This window comes from Brassica napus, chromosome C4, assembly GCF_020379485.1.
Source record: "Brassica napus cultivar Da-Ae chromosome C4, Da-Ae, whole genome shotgun sequence".
In the NCBI taxonomy this organism is placed as follows: domain Eukaryota; kingdom Viridiplantae; phylum Streptophyta; class Magnoliopsida; order Brassicales; family Brassicaceae; genus Brassica; species Brassica napus.
In genome coordinates, this window is record NC_063447.1 from 3,924,163 (window position 1) to 3,938,889 (window position 14,727).

The window sequence follows — 14,727 nt, forward strand, 5'->3', positions numbered from 1 at the left end:
CTGACAGAATCCACAAAACCTTCTGTAAAATAATCATACTGTTGTTTTTGTTCACCTATAAAAAGAGATATGTATAAAAAGGACAATTACAATGCGACACAAAAGGCGATTCCAACAACGGTTACTTTTCCTGCAATTTCTCGCCATTGTAGAGATGGTTGATGATGATTTTTCGGACTTGTGGTTGATGTCTAAACGATTTCTACCCACGACGTCAGTTATCTCCACGACGGAATCAAATTACCATCGTGATGAAGTGTTACGAAGACAGTTACCAGAACAGAGGATATATAATATTGGTTACAGAATAATCAAAACTCCACATTTGTTTATTTCCTTTCTGGCAAATCTGCTTTCCTTCTGTTGGAGATTCTTTCTCTTCCACTCAATGGCAGACAACATACGTCGAGCCTTTCAAGACATTGATTTAGGCATCAATGATGCCCCTTTTGTTCTTCCACCGGAGATCGTCCGCCAAGCCGAAGAAGAAAACCGTTTCATCCTTATCGACCGACCAGTCATGCCCCGCCGCCAAAATCTTCGTGCGATCATTGCCACCATGCCCAGAAATTGGGGACTTGAAGGACTGGCCAGAGGGCGAATTATCGAACACCGTCGCTTCCAATTTGTCTTCCCCTCGGAAGAGGCGATGGAGACTGTCATCAGAAGAGGACCGTGGGCCTTCGCAGATCGAATGTTGGTACTACAATGCTGGACCCCGTTAATGGATTTAGCCTTGCTCGATTTTATTCCTTTCTGGATCCAAATCCGAGGGATCCCGTTTCAATACATGAACCGTGAAGTCATCGTTTCAATTGCGCGTACAATGGGCCAGTACATCCAAATGGATTACAATGAAGAGAATGAGAGTCGTTTGGATTTCGTCAGAGTCAGAATTAACTGGAACATCATCAATCCACTACGTTTCCAAAGGAACTATCAATTTGTTCTGGGCATCAACACTACCCTCCGATTCCAATATGAACGGCTCCGTGGATTCTGCGAACTCTGCGGAATGCTCACTCACGATTCTGGAGCATGTGTCATCAACAATGGCGGCCCGGGTCAAGCAGATGAAGATGATGATGATGATGATGATGATAGTGGAGAGGATAATGAGGCTCCTGAGCTTGTGCCAAACCAAGGGGTAATAATTGAAGAAGTTAATGATGAGGAAGAACATCACGATGATGCTGAAGATGGAGGCAATGAGCAAGAAGCAAATGAAGAGACAGTACAAGACGATATGGAGGAAGAAGAGAAAGAGGATGAACTGTGGAATGGTTCAGGCATGCGTACGATGTTTACAGATGAAGCCATCACTGAGGAGATGTACAACCCAATTGATCCTTTTGGAATCAAAACTGACAGAGAAGTTGGGATAAAGAGGAAGGCGTGGATGTCAGAGGCTAATGGGAACACAGCCAGGCTCACTAATGCAGAACGAGGAGAGACAAGCGGCACAAGGAACACCAAACGCTCGAAGGTGTTATATCCTATTAATGGCACTCAAAGTGAGAATGAAGAAGATTCAGAGTCAGAGAACTTTTCTGGTTTGGGAGGCGCGGTGGGCCCAGAACCACCTCTTCCACCATGAGGACAGCCTGCTGGAACTGTCGAGGTCTAGGCAATGACTCGACGGTTCGACGCCTAAAGGAGATCAATCGGAAGTATCTCCTGGACATAATATGCCTATCCGAAACTAAGCAGCAGGATGATGTTATTCGGGATGTGGGTGCTCAGTTAGATTGTCTTAATTATGTTTCAGTTCCTCCTATAGGTCTAAGTGGTGGTTTAGTTCTTTATTGGAAAGCTCATGTACAGTTGCAAATTCTGTTTCAGTCTGCTAATTTGATCGATTGTAAAGTTCATTGTAATGGAAGCTGGTTTTATTATTCATTTGTGTATGGTCATCCAAATCAGTCTATGCGCCATTACACATGGGAAAAATTAGAACGGTTAGCCATCACTAGAAGGAATGAAGCATGGATGGTTCTAGGAGACTTCAATGAAATATTGGGGAATCATGAAAAGGATGGAGGCAGAGCACGTTCTGAGGCTTCTTTTAGTAATTTCAGAGCCATGGTGAGACATTGTGATTTTACAGATCTTCCTACCGTTGGTAATAGATTCTCATGGGCAGGGAAAAGAGGAAATGATCTAGTACAATGTTGTCTAGACAGAGTCATGTCTAATACTAAATGGTTTTCAGAATATCCGGCATCTGAGACAGTGTTTCTAGAGCTTGGAGAGTCAGATCATCGACCTTTAATCACATATATTTCAGCAGACAGAGATCAGCCAAGAAGAACATTTTGTTACGATAGTCGCATGATAGATAAAGATGGATTCAAAGAATCAGTCATGCGTGGGTGGAGAGGTACAGGACAAACAAGCCTGTTACAGATACCGTTGACTAATAGGATCAGCAGATGCCGCCAACAGATTGCTGTATGGAAGCGGAGCAACAGAAATAATGCAGAAGAACAAATCAAAGTACTAAGAGGAAGATTGGATAAAGCACTTTGTTCAGCAACATCTACTCAGACGGAAACTACTATGCTTAAAGAAGAGTTGGATAAAGCTTACATGGAGGAAGAAATATTTTGGAAGCAGAAAAGCCGAGTCATGTGGCTACGAGCGGGTGACAGAAACACAAAATACTTTCATGCTGTATCTCGAACAATAAGGATTAAAAATACTATCACATCTATCCAAGATGAGGCGGGAGTAGTACACAGAGGACACAAAAATATTGCCAGAGTTGCAGAGAATTACTTCAACTCTTTATTTTCCTCTCAAGGCGACGTAAGCATCTACTTTGATCAAGTTTTTCACGGGTTTCAACAGAAAGTTAGTGCGTCTGTGAATGAAGATCTTACTCGCGATATCACTGAAGATGAAGTCCAACAGGCTGTTTTCGACATTGGACCACACAGAGCTCCAGGTCCAGATGGTTTTTCAGCAATTTTCTATCACCAACACTGGGAGGAGATAAAATCAGATATTATGAAAGAAATAAAAATGTTCTTCACTACAGAGGAGTTTGATGAGCAGCTGAACCACACCAACATTTGTCTCATCCCCAAAATCTACCCTCCAACTGGTATGTCTGAGTTTAGACCAATAGCGCTGTGTAATGTCACTTATAAAATAGTGTCAAAGATCCTGATCAACCGACTTAAGAAACACCTGAGTAGTATCATCTCAGAAAATCAAGCAGCTTTCATCCCTGGGAGAATGATCACAGATAACATCGTTGTAGCTCATGAAGTGTTTCATAGTCTGAAAGTAAGAACTCGTCAAGCCTCTTCTTATATGGCAGTTAAAACAGACATCACAAAGGCTTATGATCGTTTGGAATGGAGATTTTTAGAAGAAACGATGAGAAGAATGAGTTTTGACAGTAAATGGATCAGATGGATAATGTTATGTGTATCATCAGTCCGGTTCTCAGTATTGATAAATGGAGTTCCAGAAGGTCATATAATTCCTAAGAGAGGGAGCCGACAGGGTGATCCTCTTTCTCCATACCTCTTTATACTCTGTGCGGAAGTATTATCTCACTTAATGCATCAAGCAATGAGTGATCGATCTTTAACTGGGGTGAAAGTGGCTTTACAATCTCCAGCAGTTAACCATTTGCTTTTTGCCGATGACTCTCTCTTCTTCTCCTTGGCAAACCCAAAAGCTGGACGTCGGCTGAAACAAATTCTGAATCTCTATGAGCAAGTGTCGGGTCAAGCAGTGAATTTGAGGAAGTCATCTATAACATTTGGAAGTAAAGTTGCAGCAAGTGTTAAAACAAGAATGCGGAATCTTCTTGGAATACACAATGAAGGAGGCAATGGGAAATATTTAGGATTACCAGAACAGTTTAACAAGAAGAAAGGCGAAATGTTTAAATACATAATCGAAAAGGTGAAAGCTGTTACACAGGGATGGAAGAAAAAATTTCTTTCTCATGGCGGTAAAGAGATACTTTTGAAAGCAGTGGCTTTGGCTATGCCCATATTCACGATGAATATATTTAGATTACCGAAAGAGATTTGCAATGAGATAAATGCTATCTTAGCCAACTTCTGGTGGGGATCAGGAGACAAGAAAGGAATGCATTGGTATAGTTGGAAGAGAGTAAGTGTTCCAAAGAAAGAAGGAGGATTAGGATTTCGGGATCTTGAAGGTTTCAATCAAGCCTTGCTTGGAAAACAAGTTTGGCGTATTCTACAACATCCTAATAGCCTTATGGCACGCATATTGAAGTCACGCTACTTTCCGGATGAAAGCATACTCACGGCGACTTTGAAGAAAAAGGCTTCTTATGCATGGAAATCTTTATTACATGGACGAGATTTACTGCGCAAAGGGATGAAATATGTTATTGGTAATGGAACAACTGTCGGCATGTGGGACGATCCGTGGCTGTCAGATCATACACCAAGACCACCGAGAGCAAGAGAACAAGCAATCATTGGGGAAACTGTGAGCGTTTACATCCGAGAAGATGGACAAGGATGGAAAGTTGAAAAGCTTCGAAACAAAGTGATAGAGGAAGACGTGGAAAAAATCCTTGCACTCAAGATAAGCTCGAAAGCTGAAGTTGATTTACTAGGTTGGCATTACACAGATGATGGGATCTACACTGTTAAGTCTGGTTATTGGTTAAGTACGCACTTACCGAATAGAGAACAAGACACAGATGATGGGATCTACACTGTTAAGTCTGGTTATTGGTTAAGTACGCACTTACCGAATAGAGAACAAGCTCAACCGATATGGGGTGATCCGGTTATAAAGCAGAAGGTTTGGAAATGCAACACACCCCCAAAGTTGAATCATTTCCTATGGAGTTTACTATCAAGATCACTCGCTGTGGGTAGCAACTTAAAAAGACGTCATATTACTTCAGATGATCAGTGCAAACGATGTTGTAACGCAACAGAAACAGAGACTCACCTCTTCTTCAACTGCCCTTATGCACAAAGAATCTGGAGAGCCTCCGGAATTTCAAATCTTACGATACTAAGTACACAAACAACACTGGAAGACAAAGTTGATGTATGCCTTTCTTGCAACATCTCCACCCGACTGCCACACTTAAAGGATCTTCCGATAAGTATCCTCTGGAGAATTTGGAAAAGCAGAAACATTTTACTCTATCAACAGAAGACAATAAATTGGTGGAATGTACTTGAACAAGCAAAAAGAGATGCAAAAGAATGGTCTATAAACAGGACGGCTATACAACTATCACGAAATTCAAATACCAGTGAGGTCAATGGCACAATGGAGAATATATGGAAAAGACCTGCACAAGGTTGGGTAAAATGTAACTTTGATGGTTCCTTTGTTTCACAATTAGTTCCGTCAAAGGCAGGATGGGTAATAAGAAATGAGCGAAGCACTTATCAAGGGGCTGGACAGGGAAGAGGATTTACTACAACACCGTTAGAAGCAGAATTCCAAGCTCTCATCATGGCAATGCAGCAATGTTGGTGTCGGGGCTTCACAAAAGTTATATTTGAAGGAGACAACAAGAAAATGTTCGATATTCTTAATGGCAATGCTTTACATTTTGGAGTGTATAACTGGACTCGAGAAGTACGATGGTGGAGCACAAAGTTTGAGGAAATCACATTTAGATGGACCAAGCGTACCGGAAATGAAGTGGCTGATAAATTGGCAAAAGCTAATATACCCAACGATGCAACGTATACTTACTATTTTTACATTCCTCATTTTATAACAACTGCTTTACATAAAGACTTTGTAAACTCGATTCATTAATATAAATTGAAGTTAAAAAAAAAAAAAAAAGAGATATGTATATATATAGATATATCTTTCTTGGTTTTGCCTACGAATAAAATCTTTTTTTTGATCAGGATAATTAAGAGATTGAGCTCGGCTGCCAAAAAAAAAAGAGATTGAGGTCGATCTCTTTACACAACTAGTCAACTACTCAAATGTGTAGCATCGATAAGTACATAGCCGCAAGATAAGTTGAATATCCTTTAGTGTCGGAAAGATATCCACTATTATATTTTGCAACTCGTAATATCTATTTTATCGTAAGATTTCAAGTATGCATGCATCATCTCTTTATCGGTGTCTCGTTGTAACGTTCTGCTTTTATTTATGAAGGGGATGTAAGTTCTTAATGATGTAATTAAGTTAGGTCTTGTTGTCATATACTATATGTGATTCATTGAATTTAGTTAGGTAAATAAGCAATGTGTTGGTAACCTGTCAATTGGTTAATACCCGAAATGCCAAACACGAGCTGCTTACGGAAACATCATACGGAAACATCATGTCCCTCAATAATCACGCAACAAAATGTATCATGTAAAACGCAGAAATTAGCATTGCTTTTAACTATTACTAATATTTTGCAAAAATATATGGGCATAGAAAGAAGATACTATCGTAACGATTAGATTTTTTTTTTATGACAACAGCGATTAGAATTTAGAAAACACTAAAACCAAAGAAAAATAAATATTGGACCAACTGTCCCACTAGGAACACACTATTATATGATATATCCACCACACGAAATACTTTTTTTTTGTAAAACACCACACGAAATACTGAATAGAAGAGTAACATTATGGGTTCTAATTGGTCGATAAACATATAAACAACATTGTTATTAGATAGAAAATATAACTGTACAGTTTATATATACAAACTACTATTCGTGTATATATTTGTCAAATTTAAACGGGTAAATTCACTATATTTAATCATTGTTATCACTTGAATCCACCTCTAGTGCAGATGATTAGATGAATTCGAATCTTTACTTTGTACGTTTTATTTTTCCGTCCATAGTTTCAATAGATTACAACCCTGAATGATAATAATACTACTGTAATAAACAATGCATATAGTACACAGATTAAGTGATTACTTTCAAACGTTTAATAGCTAACAATCTCTAATTATATGTTTCAAGCATTTTAGTGGCTAATTGCTGTGTGTTGATATAATGTGTGTTATCAGGATCATGTCCAATGTCAACCAAGCCATAAATAACGCCATCACATTTCAAAGTCTTCTGTAACAAAGAAAAGATTTAGATTTTTTTTGTTTGTTTTAAAACATCAAGTGGTTAATGTTTTATTTACTATAAATTTCATAAATAATACGAGATTAATAAGTAAAAAAAGAAACATAACTACAAGTCTACAATAGACGAATTATACATTCGTTTTAATAAAACCACCATAGAATATTCCTCAAAACAAATCTAAAAAGAAAAACACAAACCTCCACTTCAAACAGGGGCTTACCTCAAATAAATTCCAGCCTACGTCAAGAGAGATAAAGTGTCTAGGGGAGAAGAACCAACCTTTTGATAGAGAGAGAAGCCAAGTATTCTAGTTTTGCATGCCTACCTTCCAGAATCAGCAAACAACTTGCTTGTCACACTTGTCACCCCCCAAAGAGAAAATTAAAAAAAATATTAGTCCTATATAAACATTATCATAGCCTAAAAAAATCTGGAAATTCACTGAACCTTGCTCTCTTTCTTGTTTCTTCTCTAATTCCACAAGAGTCTAACCCCAAAAGAGATTATTTATTTTTTTTCCTTTCTTTGTATAGCTACTTGTCTTCTTCTTCACTTTTATATCTTCTTACCAGCTTTTATATACCAAACTCTATATCACCAACTTTGTTACTTCTTCTGTATTTTCTCTACAAAGAAAGGTTTCAAAGTCTTTCGAAGGTTAAATCTTCTTTTTCTTCTCGCCGAAGGAGTTTAGCTGAAAGAACTCAAGATACAGATCAAGACAAAGTGAACCGTTTCTTTTGAATGATCTCAACACCATTCTTGGACCAACAAGAAAATCATGGATACGACAAGAGATAACCGAAAAGACATGAGTTTTCGTGGATCAGCTCAAGCTCCTATGATGAGTAAGCAAGAATATATCCGGACTTCTTCTCAGAGCAGCAAACCGAGGAAGCTAGTAACGGCGAGTTACTTCAGTTTAGAGTCAGTGGTTGTCCTTGTTGGTCTCACAGCATCTCTCTTGATCCTTCCCTTGATTCTTCCACCATTGCCTCCTCCTCCCTTTATGCTACTTCTCATTCCTATTGGGATTATGTTTCTGCTTATGGTTCTTGCTTTTATGCCTTCTTCTTCTAATGCCAACCATGTAACAAACACTTATATGTAACATAACGTTTTCTGTTTTTGTTTATTCTTTTTTATTTGTCATTACATAAGGTTTCAGAGGAAGAGATTTTATATTAACTATTTCATTTGTAAAACTTGTTATCTGTTGCAGTATTATTACTATACAGTTGCATGACTTGGTCAATAATGGTATGTAAATGGGATTAGAGAAAAAATGGAATATTTTACATTTATTGATATGATAGGCCAGCGGTTAAAAAACGAACGGAACCTAAATTTCTGTTAATTAGTTCGATAATCAGTTTGGTTTAATTTGGCAGGTTTATAAAAAAAAATTCAGTTTTCGGTTAGTTCATTTTTTTTTAAACTTTTTTTTGGTCAACAAAATTTTGACCTGAACTACTCGAATTAGCAAAAAAATTTAACCTAAATATAACTGAAACTAAAAACTGCGATTAATTAAAAAAAAATTGAAAACCAAACTACTCCTGAACCGAGATTAACCAAAATATTTTGGTTTAATTTGACTAGATTCCGGTCTTACCATCCAAACTACCCTAACTACTCAAACCCACAAAGCCTAATTGATCATCATTCATATGAGACTCATGTTTCAAATGGTAATCGAACCATTAAAACAACACCACAGTTAATTATAATAAAAATTAAAATTTCTATGTATACAAGTTTTTATACAATTAGAACCGAGGTACATGTTACCATTTGGACACTCAGTCGGAGACGTAAGCAAGACTATCTTTATTTCTTTTTAGTTGAAATAATATTATAAAACGTTTTGGATAGCATCTTCTCCCATGGTTTAGGAAGACTTGACAAAGACATTCTCATAGGAAGTTAGTTTATACAAAGCTCCTTTCATAATAATCCAAACCCTGGATCCCCAAATATGATTATTTTATTCAGTTCTTATTTTAAAAGAAATGGGCAAGGTTAAACCCGGATAACTCGGGTGGGTGCTGGATCCAACTGTTGCTCAGTGTGAATAAGCTTTGACCAAAAAAAGAGGAAGGTGATGCTCCAATACCGCCATGAGCTGATGATGATGACCACCTTTCCATACTTCCTCTGTGTCCACACCAATTCCCTGAAGCTGCTTCACTGCTTCCATGAGCTGTCCTCTTAATCTCTGCGAGAGCAACCTCCCTCCCGCTTTCACACACTCTCTGTACAACGGCATGTAAGCGACCGCAACTCTCAACGGACCTGGGAGATCCTTCAAACGTATAGCAGACTCTCCATTCTTCAAAACCCTCATGAAGTTCATGAAGTCATCTCTGCTTTCCCTCACCCCTTGGCTTAACGCAGCCTCTGACCAATGCTCTTGGAGAAACGTTTTCAGCTCTGAAGGAACAGACTCGTCTTCTGAGTTCGCAATGGTGTCTGCAACTGAGTAAGTAGCTACCGGATCACCGAGGAAGTCTGACTTGAGAAGAAACTCTACTCCGTAGAGAGAACCATCGCTTCTTTCTCCAGCTGCTTTGAGGATCTCGATGCTGAGAGCTGTGAGGACGGGTCTCGGCACATGAGGGAGAAGATAAGCTGCGATCTCGACCTGGCTACTCGAAGTGGCGGCTGTGAGAGCCAAGCACAGCTCCATTTCGCGGCAGCCTCTTTTCACAAACCATTCCACAACTTGCATACAGCCTCTCTCTGCTGCTCTCATCAAAGGACCCAAGAAAGCCATGGCGTGACCTTCTTCCACAAGGCAGTCCATCGTTTCAATCTTACTATAGTGGGAAGCAAAACCCAAGGCTAAGTCAACGTCCACGTCTAAGCTATTCCTTTGAGCAATCTACACAAAGAAACTTCAAAGTAATCATTAGCAAAAGACAAGTTTAAACCGGACTAGAAGCTGAACCGGATAATTATTTGAGTCACGGTTTAATATAGTTGGACTAGATCAAACCTGGTTCAATAACCTAGTTCTATATATTTTTAATATATAAGTTCAAAATTAATATTAAATATTATACATAATTAAAATATAAATAAATACCAAATACAAAACTGCAAAAGAGTGTTACCTGCAACAAGATGCGCACAAGCTCTGTGCTACCAAACCGAGAAGCTTCAAGAAAGCACTGGTTCACATTATCAGCTCCTCCTTCCACCAGCATCCCGAGCAATCCATGTATGACAGTAGCTGAGATTCCAGAAGCCCAGCCAGGGTTAAAAGAGGTGGAGAAGAGCGTAAGAGGGAAGCAAGCTGCATCAAAGGCTTCTGTGAAATCCTTTCCTGTCAAATGGTTTCCCGCAAGATCCAAGAACGTCTTGAAAGCAGAGAGCTGGAGTTGGATCTCAGCAGCAGAGTCTTGGTTAGCTTTATCTCTAGCGCCGCCCTGGCAACGAGAGTGGAAGCCTATGCACTTGAGGGCCCATTCAGTGAACTTCTGAACTTTGGTACTCGCTTCTGCTTTGAGAACCTCATCACCGTTACACTCTTGAAGACGCTCATGTAACCTGTATAAGCCGAGATATGTATAAGATCTAACAAAAGAAGCAACTCTAAGCCGTTATAATAACGAGAAAGATAAATCAAATGTGTACCTTTGAGCCATTACAGTTACACTATCAGAAAGACTAACAGTCCGGTTACGGCAAGAGGAGACGCAAGAAGCAAGAAACGAAGTTCTGAGTGTAGCTCTAGTGTAGTCATGAGCACCATGGCATATGATCTTTGCAATCAATCCGGTGATACCTCTTAACTCCCCCTCTGTGCTCAAGAACCAAATGGAATCTAGACTAATACACAGCAGATCATTCAAAGTTTGCAGATCAGCCAGATCAATCATCCTCTCGGAAAGTTCCCAGTCCTGCGAGCTAGTAGCGTTTTGGAAGAGCCGTCCCAGTTCGATCCTGTCCTGTCTACTAAGCTTCTTCTCTTTCCTTAGACTTCCCTTCTCAAGAACATCAACATCACCACTGCATTTAGCTTGGCGATTACCTACTATAAGAGGTGCCTCTCTGGCGAAAACCACACCACTCCCTTCACCTTTCTCTTCCTTTGAAGAGTGAGCAGTGATCTCAAACTCGGAACCAAAAGGCTCATCAGGGTACAATCCATCATCATCACTCACGCTCTCCTTCTCCATCTTCAAAATTAAAAAAAACTTCTTTTTTTCCCCAAATAACAATACTCTATACCATATCCCTTTCTCGATTCCTTCTTTAACCAAACCTCTACAAAACAAAAAAAAAAAAAGCTTCAAACTTTGAATCCAATTGCACAATCTGCCAACTCTAGATTGATCCAACGAACTTACGAGAACAAACCCAAATGAATCTCAGGGACAAAAACGCTCACGAGAGCGAGAAAGGTTCCGTCATTAGAAGCATCGAAAAGCTAAAAACTTGACCCGGAAACTGCCATCACGGTTAAAATCTTCGACCCGGAGAATTGCATCGGAGAATCAAGAACAAACCCTAAGACGGAAACGAAGAAGAATATTTTTAAAAAGGAACAAACTTTACAAAACATCGAATCTCGTGAATTGATGAGGAGGAGATGAAGGAACCTGGAGGAGATTTTCATTGAGAGGTCGAGATGAATCCTTGTGCCCTGCCCTCGAGTTCTGACTTCCTCTTTCTTTTTTTTTAATTATATATGAGAATTTATTTATTTATTGTGACCTTAAATTTTTTTTTGTTTTTGCCACCCTCGGATCTGCAGTAACAAATGTTTGGATATTTTGGGGAAATTATTTTCTTTATAAATAGATGACGTTTTGTTTATTTTTCATTTTTTATGGTTGCCTCCCTTAAGCAAACTTGTCTTTTTTTGATTAATCAATTGGGTTAGAAAAAATGCTAATTGAATTATTAGTAGTTGGGTGTTACAAAAACAAACATTAGTAGTTATTAAAATCGCATTTTTGGACAATGACATAATTTTTATCCGACATTGACAATTACAAAAGTTCAATCCACGTTACATTTAACCAAACACAGTATTAACAAACTAGAGTTCAACATTTTAGTAGTAAATCATTAATTAAAAGATTATAAAAGAAGAAGAAAAATACAACTAAATTTTAGTTGAAAACATAACACAGTTCAATAGCATATAAAATAAACAAAACAATATCACTTGCATATATTACTGCTCAATTTTTTTAAAAAATATCTCAAAAATCACAAAAAAAAAAGCCACTACAATATAATTTTGGGGGAATTTCAAAGATTATTTCTGATTAAATTTTACTCGGTGAGATAAAAGATTTTCATTAATTTAAATAAGGGGTTACATGGAATCAACATCATCTATTACAGAAAAGAGAAGAAACAGAGTTGGGAAAATGGACTTTCAGGGAGGATGCCAAATCTGTAACAAGAGAGAGCCTAAGGCAGATCCAAGAGAGCACATGGCATAGCACTTATCAATGACAATTCTTAGGGAATTCCTGGTCACAACATCAAGAGAATGAGTAAGACCAGAGTGGAAGCGAGTATTTCTTTCAAACCAAATACCATAAATGGCTGATTGCCAGCCTTGTAGCAAAGCGAAGCGCACATATCTGTCACTATGAGCAGTGGGCAGCCATGTCAAGGTGGCATTCCAGCTGTTAGGAGCGGTATGGAGATTTGAGTCTACGGGTGATTAGGAGCCAAACTTCAGCTGAGTAGGCACAGTCAAAAAAACAGATGATCCCGCGATTCTAATCCCGACCCACAGATGAGACAAGTAGTGAGGTTATCCGGGTTACGATTCTAATTCCATTGACATACCAATGAGGTACGTCAGAAGCATCAGTTAGCGCCAAAGTAGATACAAAGGCTAGAAGCTGTAGCTGTTTATTAGATCTTGCTGATGTAAGAGACCTGCCAGCACCGTTACGAACATCTGCCACAGTAGCGAACAAGGGAACGCCAAGATGTGAAGGTCCATGCATCATGGCCGAAGAAGGTATAAAGCATACCAAAAGACGTCCAAGGATCCCACCAGAAGAATGTTGAGTCGCCATTCCCCACATGAATTTTCAGAAAGTGAAGTGCTTTACTCCTTAGTTTCAGTAGCCTACGGAACATCCAAGAATAACCGTAGTTCTTTTCATTCAATGACCAGAATGGTGCATGAGACAAATATTTTGATCTCATCCACGCAACCCATATCGATCCAGCCCTGAAGAAGAGCATCCATATAAGTTTTAAAGCACAAGCATCACTCCACACTTCCAAATTTCTAATTCCCAGGCCTCCTTCAGATTTTGGGACAGAGACATCATACCACGCCACCTTCACACCCGTAGGAACTCCTATTTTCCCATGCCAGAGGAAAGAGCTACAGAGAGAGGTTATCGCTTTGATGACCTTCTTTGGCAAGAGAAAGGCACTTGTCCATTTATGAATGATACCCGAGATGACTGAGGTAAGCATAGTGAGCCGACCTGCCAAGGAAAGAGTCCTAGTAGTCCAAGCATTCATCTTCTTTTTAATTTGCAGCACTAATGGATCACAATCACCAAAAGATAGCTTTTTAGAGCACAAAGGAACACTCAGATAACGGACGGGTAACTGTGATCTAGATAATCCAAAACGCGAGGACATTCGCTGCATTATATCATCCGGTATACTCGGTGAGAATTGATTTATAAGTTATCTGTTTTTTTTTCTGTTTACATTTTGGTTTATCAGTCTTTAAACGTAATTAAATAGGAAAAATGATAAGTAATAAAAAAAAATTATTTACCCGCGAAAAATCAACTAAAATAAAAAACCTAAAAGAAGATTTAATTATTCGAACAAAGCAAAGCATCTCTCTCTCTCTCTGTATTTTTAATAGACGTCAACCACAGATCTCTGTAGACGGTCGACTGCTCCAACCAAAAATAAAAAGTCCCTCTCTTTCTCTAGCGATCGGCCAATCATGGATGAAGAGTACGAAGTTATCGTTCTCTGGTCTCAAGGAGTGCATCATCTTCATAATATCATTTACTATCACCCTATAAAAGTTAATATTGAGAAGTAAATTTGTGCGCGTGCAGTGAATTGATTTTGTGCAGTTACTTTCGTTTCATGAGAAGTGAGAACTCTTCTCAACTTTTTTTGTATGACGCAAAATAAGTGGAGGTTATTGGTTATACCGTTATAGTATTTTAATGAATTTAAGATTCTTTCTTGGATTTAGAAATTTTTGATAAATACATAGATTTTAAAGTCAAATAAGTAGATTTGAGAATCAATGATATAGATTTCAAAATCAAAATAATTGGATTATCATAAATCAGCCAAATAGTTAAGGAGTTATTCTTGGGTTCACCCCTAGGGTGAACCTCTAGGTTCACCGACCAATAGGATTTCATTATTTTAAATTCGATATCTTTTAAAAAAGGAAACAAAATATTGTCAAGTTATATTATATTTTTTTTTTAAAAAGTAAAAAAAAAAACTAGTTACAGAAAAAAGAATTAAAAAAAAATATTTTTAACGTTGTCAGCAAAACACTAAACCCTAAATCCTAATCTCTAAACCCTAAATCTTAAACCTAAACCCTAAACCCTTGGGTAAACCCTAAACCCTTGGATAAACACCCTAAACCCTTGGATAAATCGTACTCTAAA

General features: G+C 38.4%; 3 protein-coding genes across 3 annotated transcripts; 2 read left to right on the top strand and 1 right to left on the bottom strand.

Moving 5' to 3' along the window:
- Nucleotides 1-65: 65 nt before the first annotated feature.
- LOC125585042 lies at nt 66-1,757 on the top strand. Its single transcript, XM_048753364.1, has one exon. The coding sequence runs from the start codon at nt 92-94 to the stop codon at nt 1,595-1,597; it is 1,506 nt and encodes a 501-aa protein (XP_048609321.1). The 5' UTR covers nt 66-91; the 3' UTR covers nt 1,598-1,757.
- A 6,102-nt stretch (nt 1,758-7,859) lies between these two features.
- LOC106392538 (ARGOS-like protein) lies at nt 7,860-8,324 on the top strand. Its single transcript, XM_013833343.1, has 2 exons — nt 7,860-8,168; nt 8,301-8,324. The coding sequence occupies exons 1-2, from the start codon at nt 7,860-7,862 to the stop codon at nt 8,322-8,324; spliced, it is 333 nt and encodes a 110-aa protein (XP_013688797.1).
- Nucleotides 8,325-8,893: 569 nt separating this feature from the next.
- Nucleotides 8,894-11,839, bottom strand: LOC106396154 (ankyrin repeat protein SKIP35). The gene is made up of 5 exons (XM_013836475.3): nt 11,686-11,839; nt 11,434-11,593; nt 10,718-11,350; nt 10,195-10,630; nt 8,894-9,962 (listed from the first exon to the last, which is right to left on the bottom strand). Exons 3-5 carry the CDS (start codon nt 11,260-11,262, stop codon nt 9,144-9,146), a joined length of 1,800 nt encoding a protein of 599 aa, XP_013691929.1. The 5' UTR covers nt 11,263-11,350; nt 11,434-11,593; nt 11,686-11,839; the 3' UTR covers nt 8,894-9,143.
- Nucleotides 11,840-14,727: the final 2,888 nt, after the last annotated feature.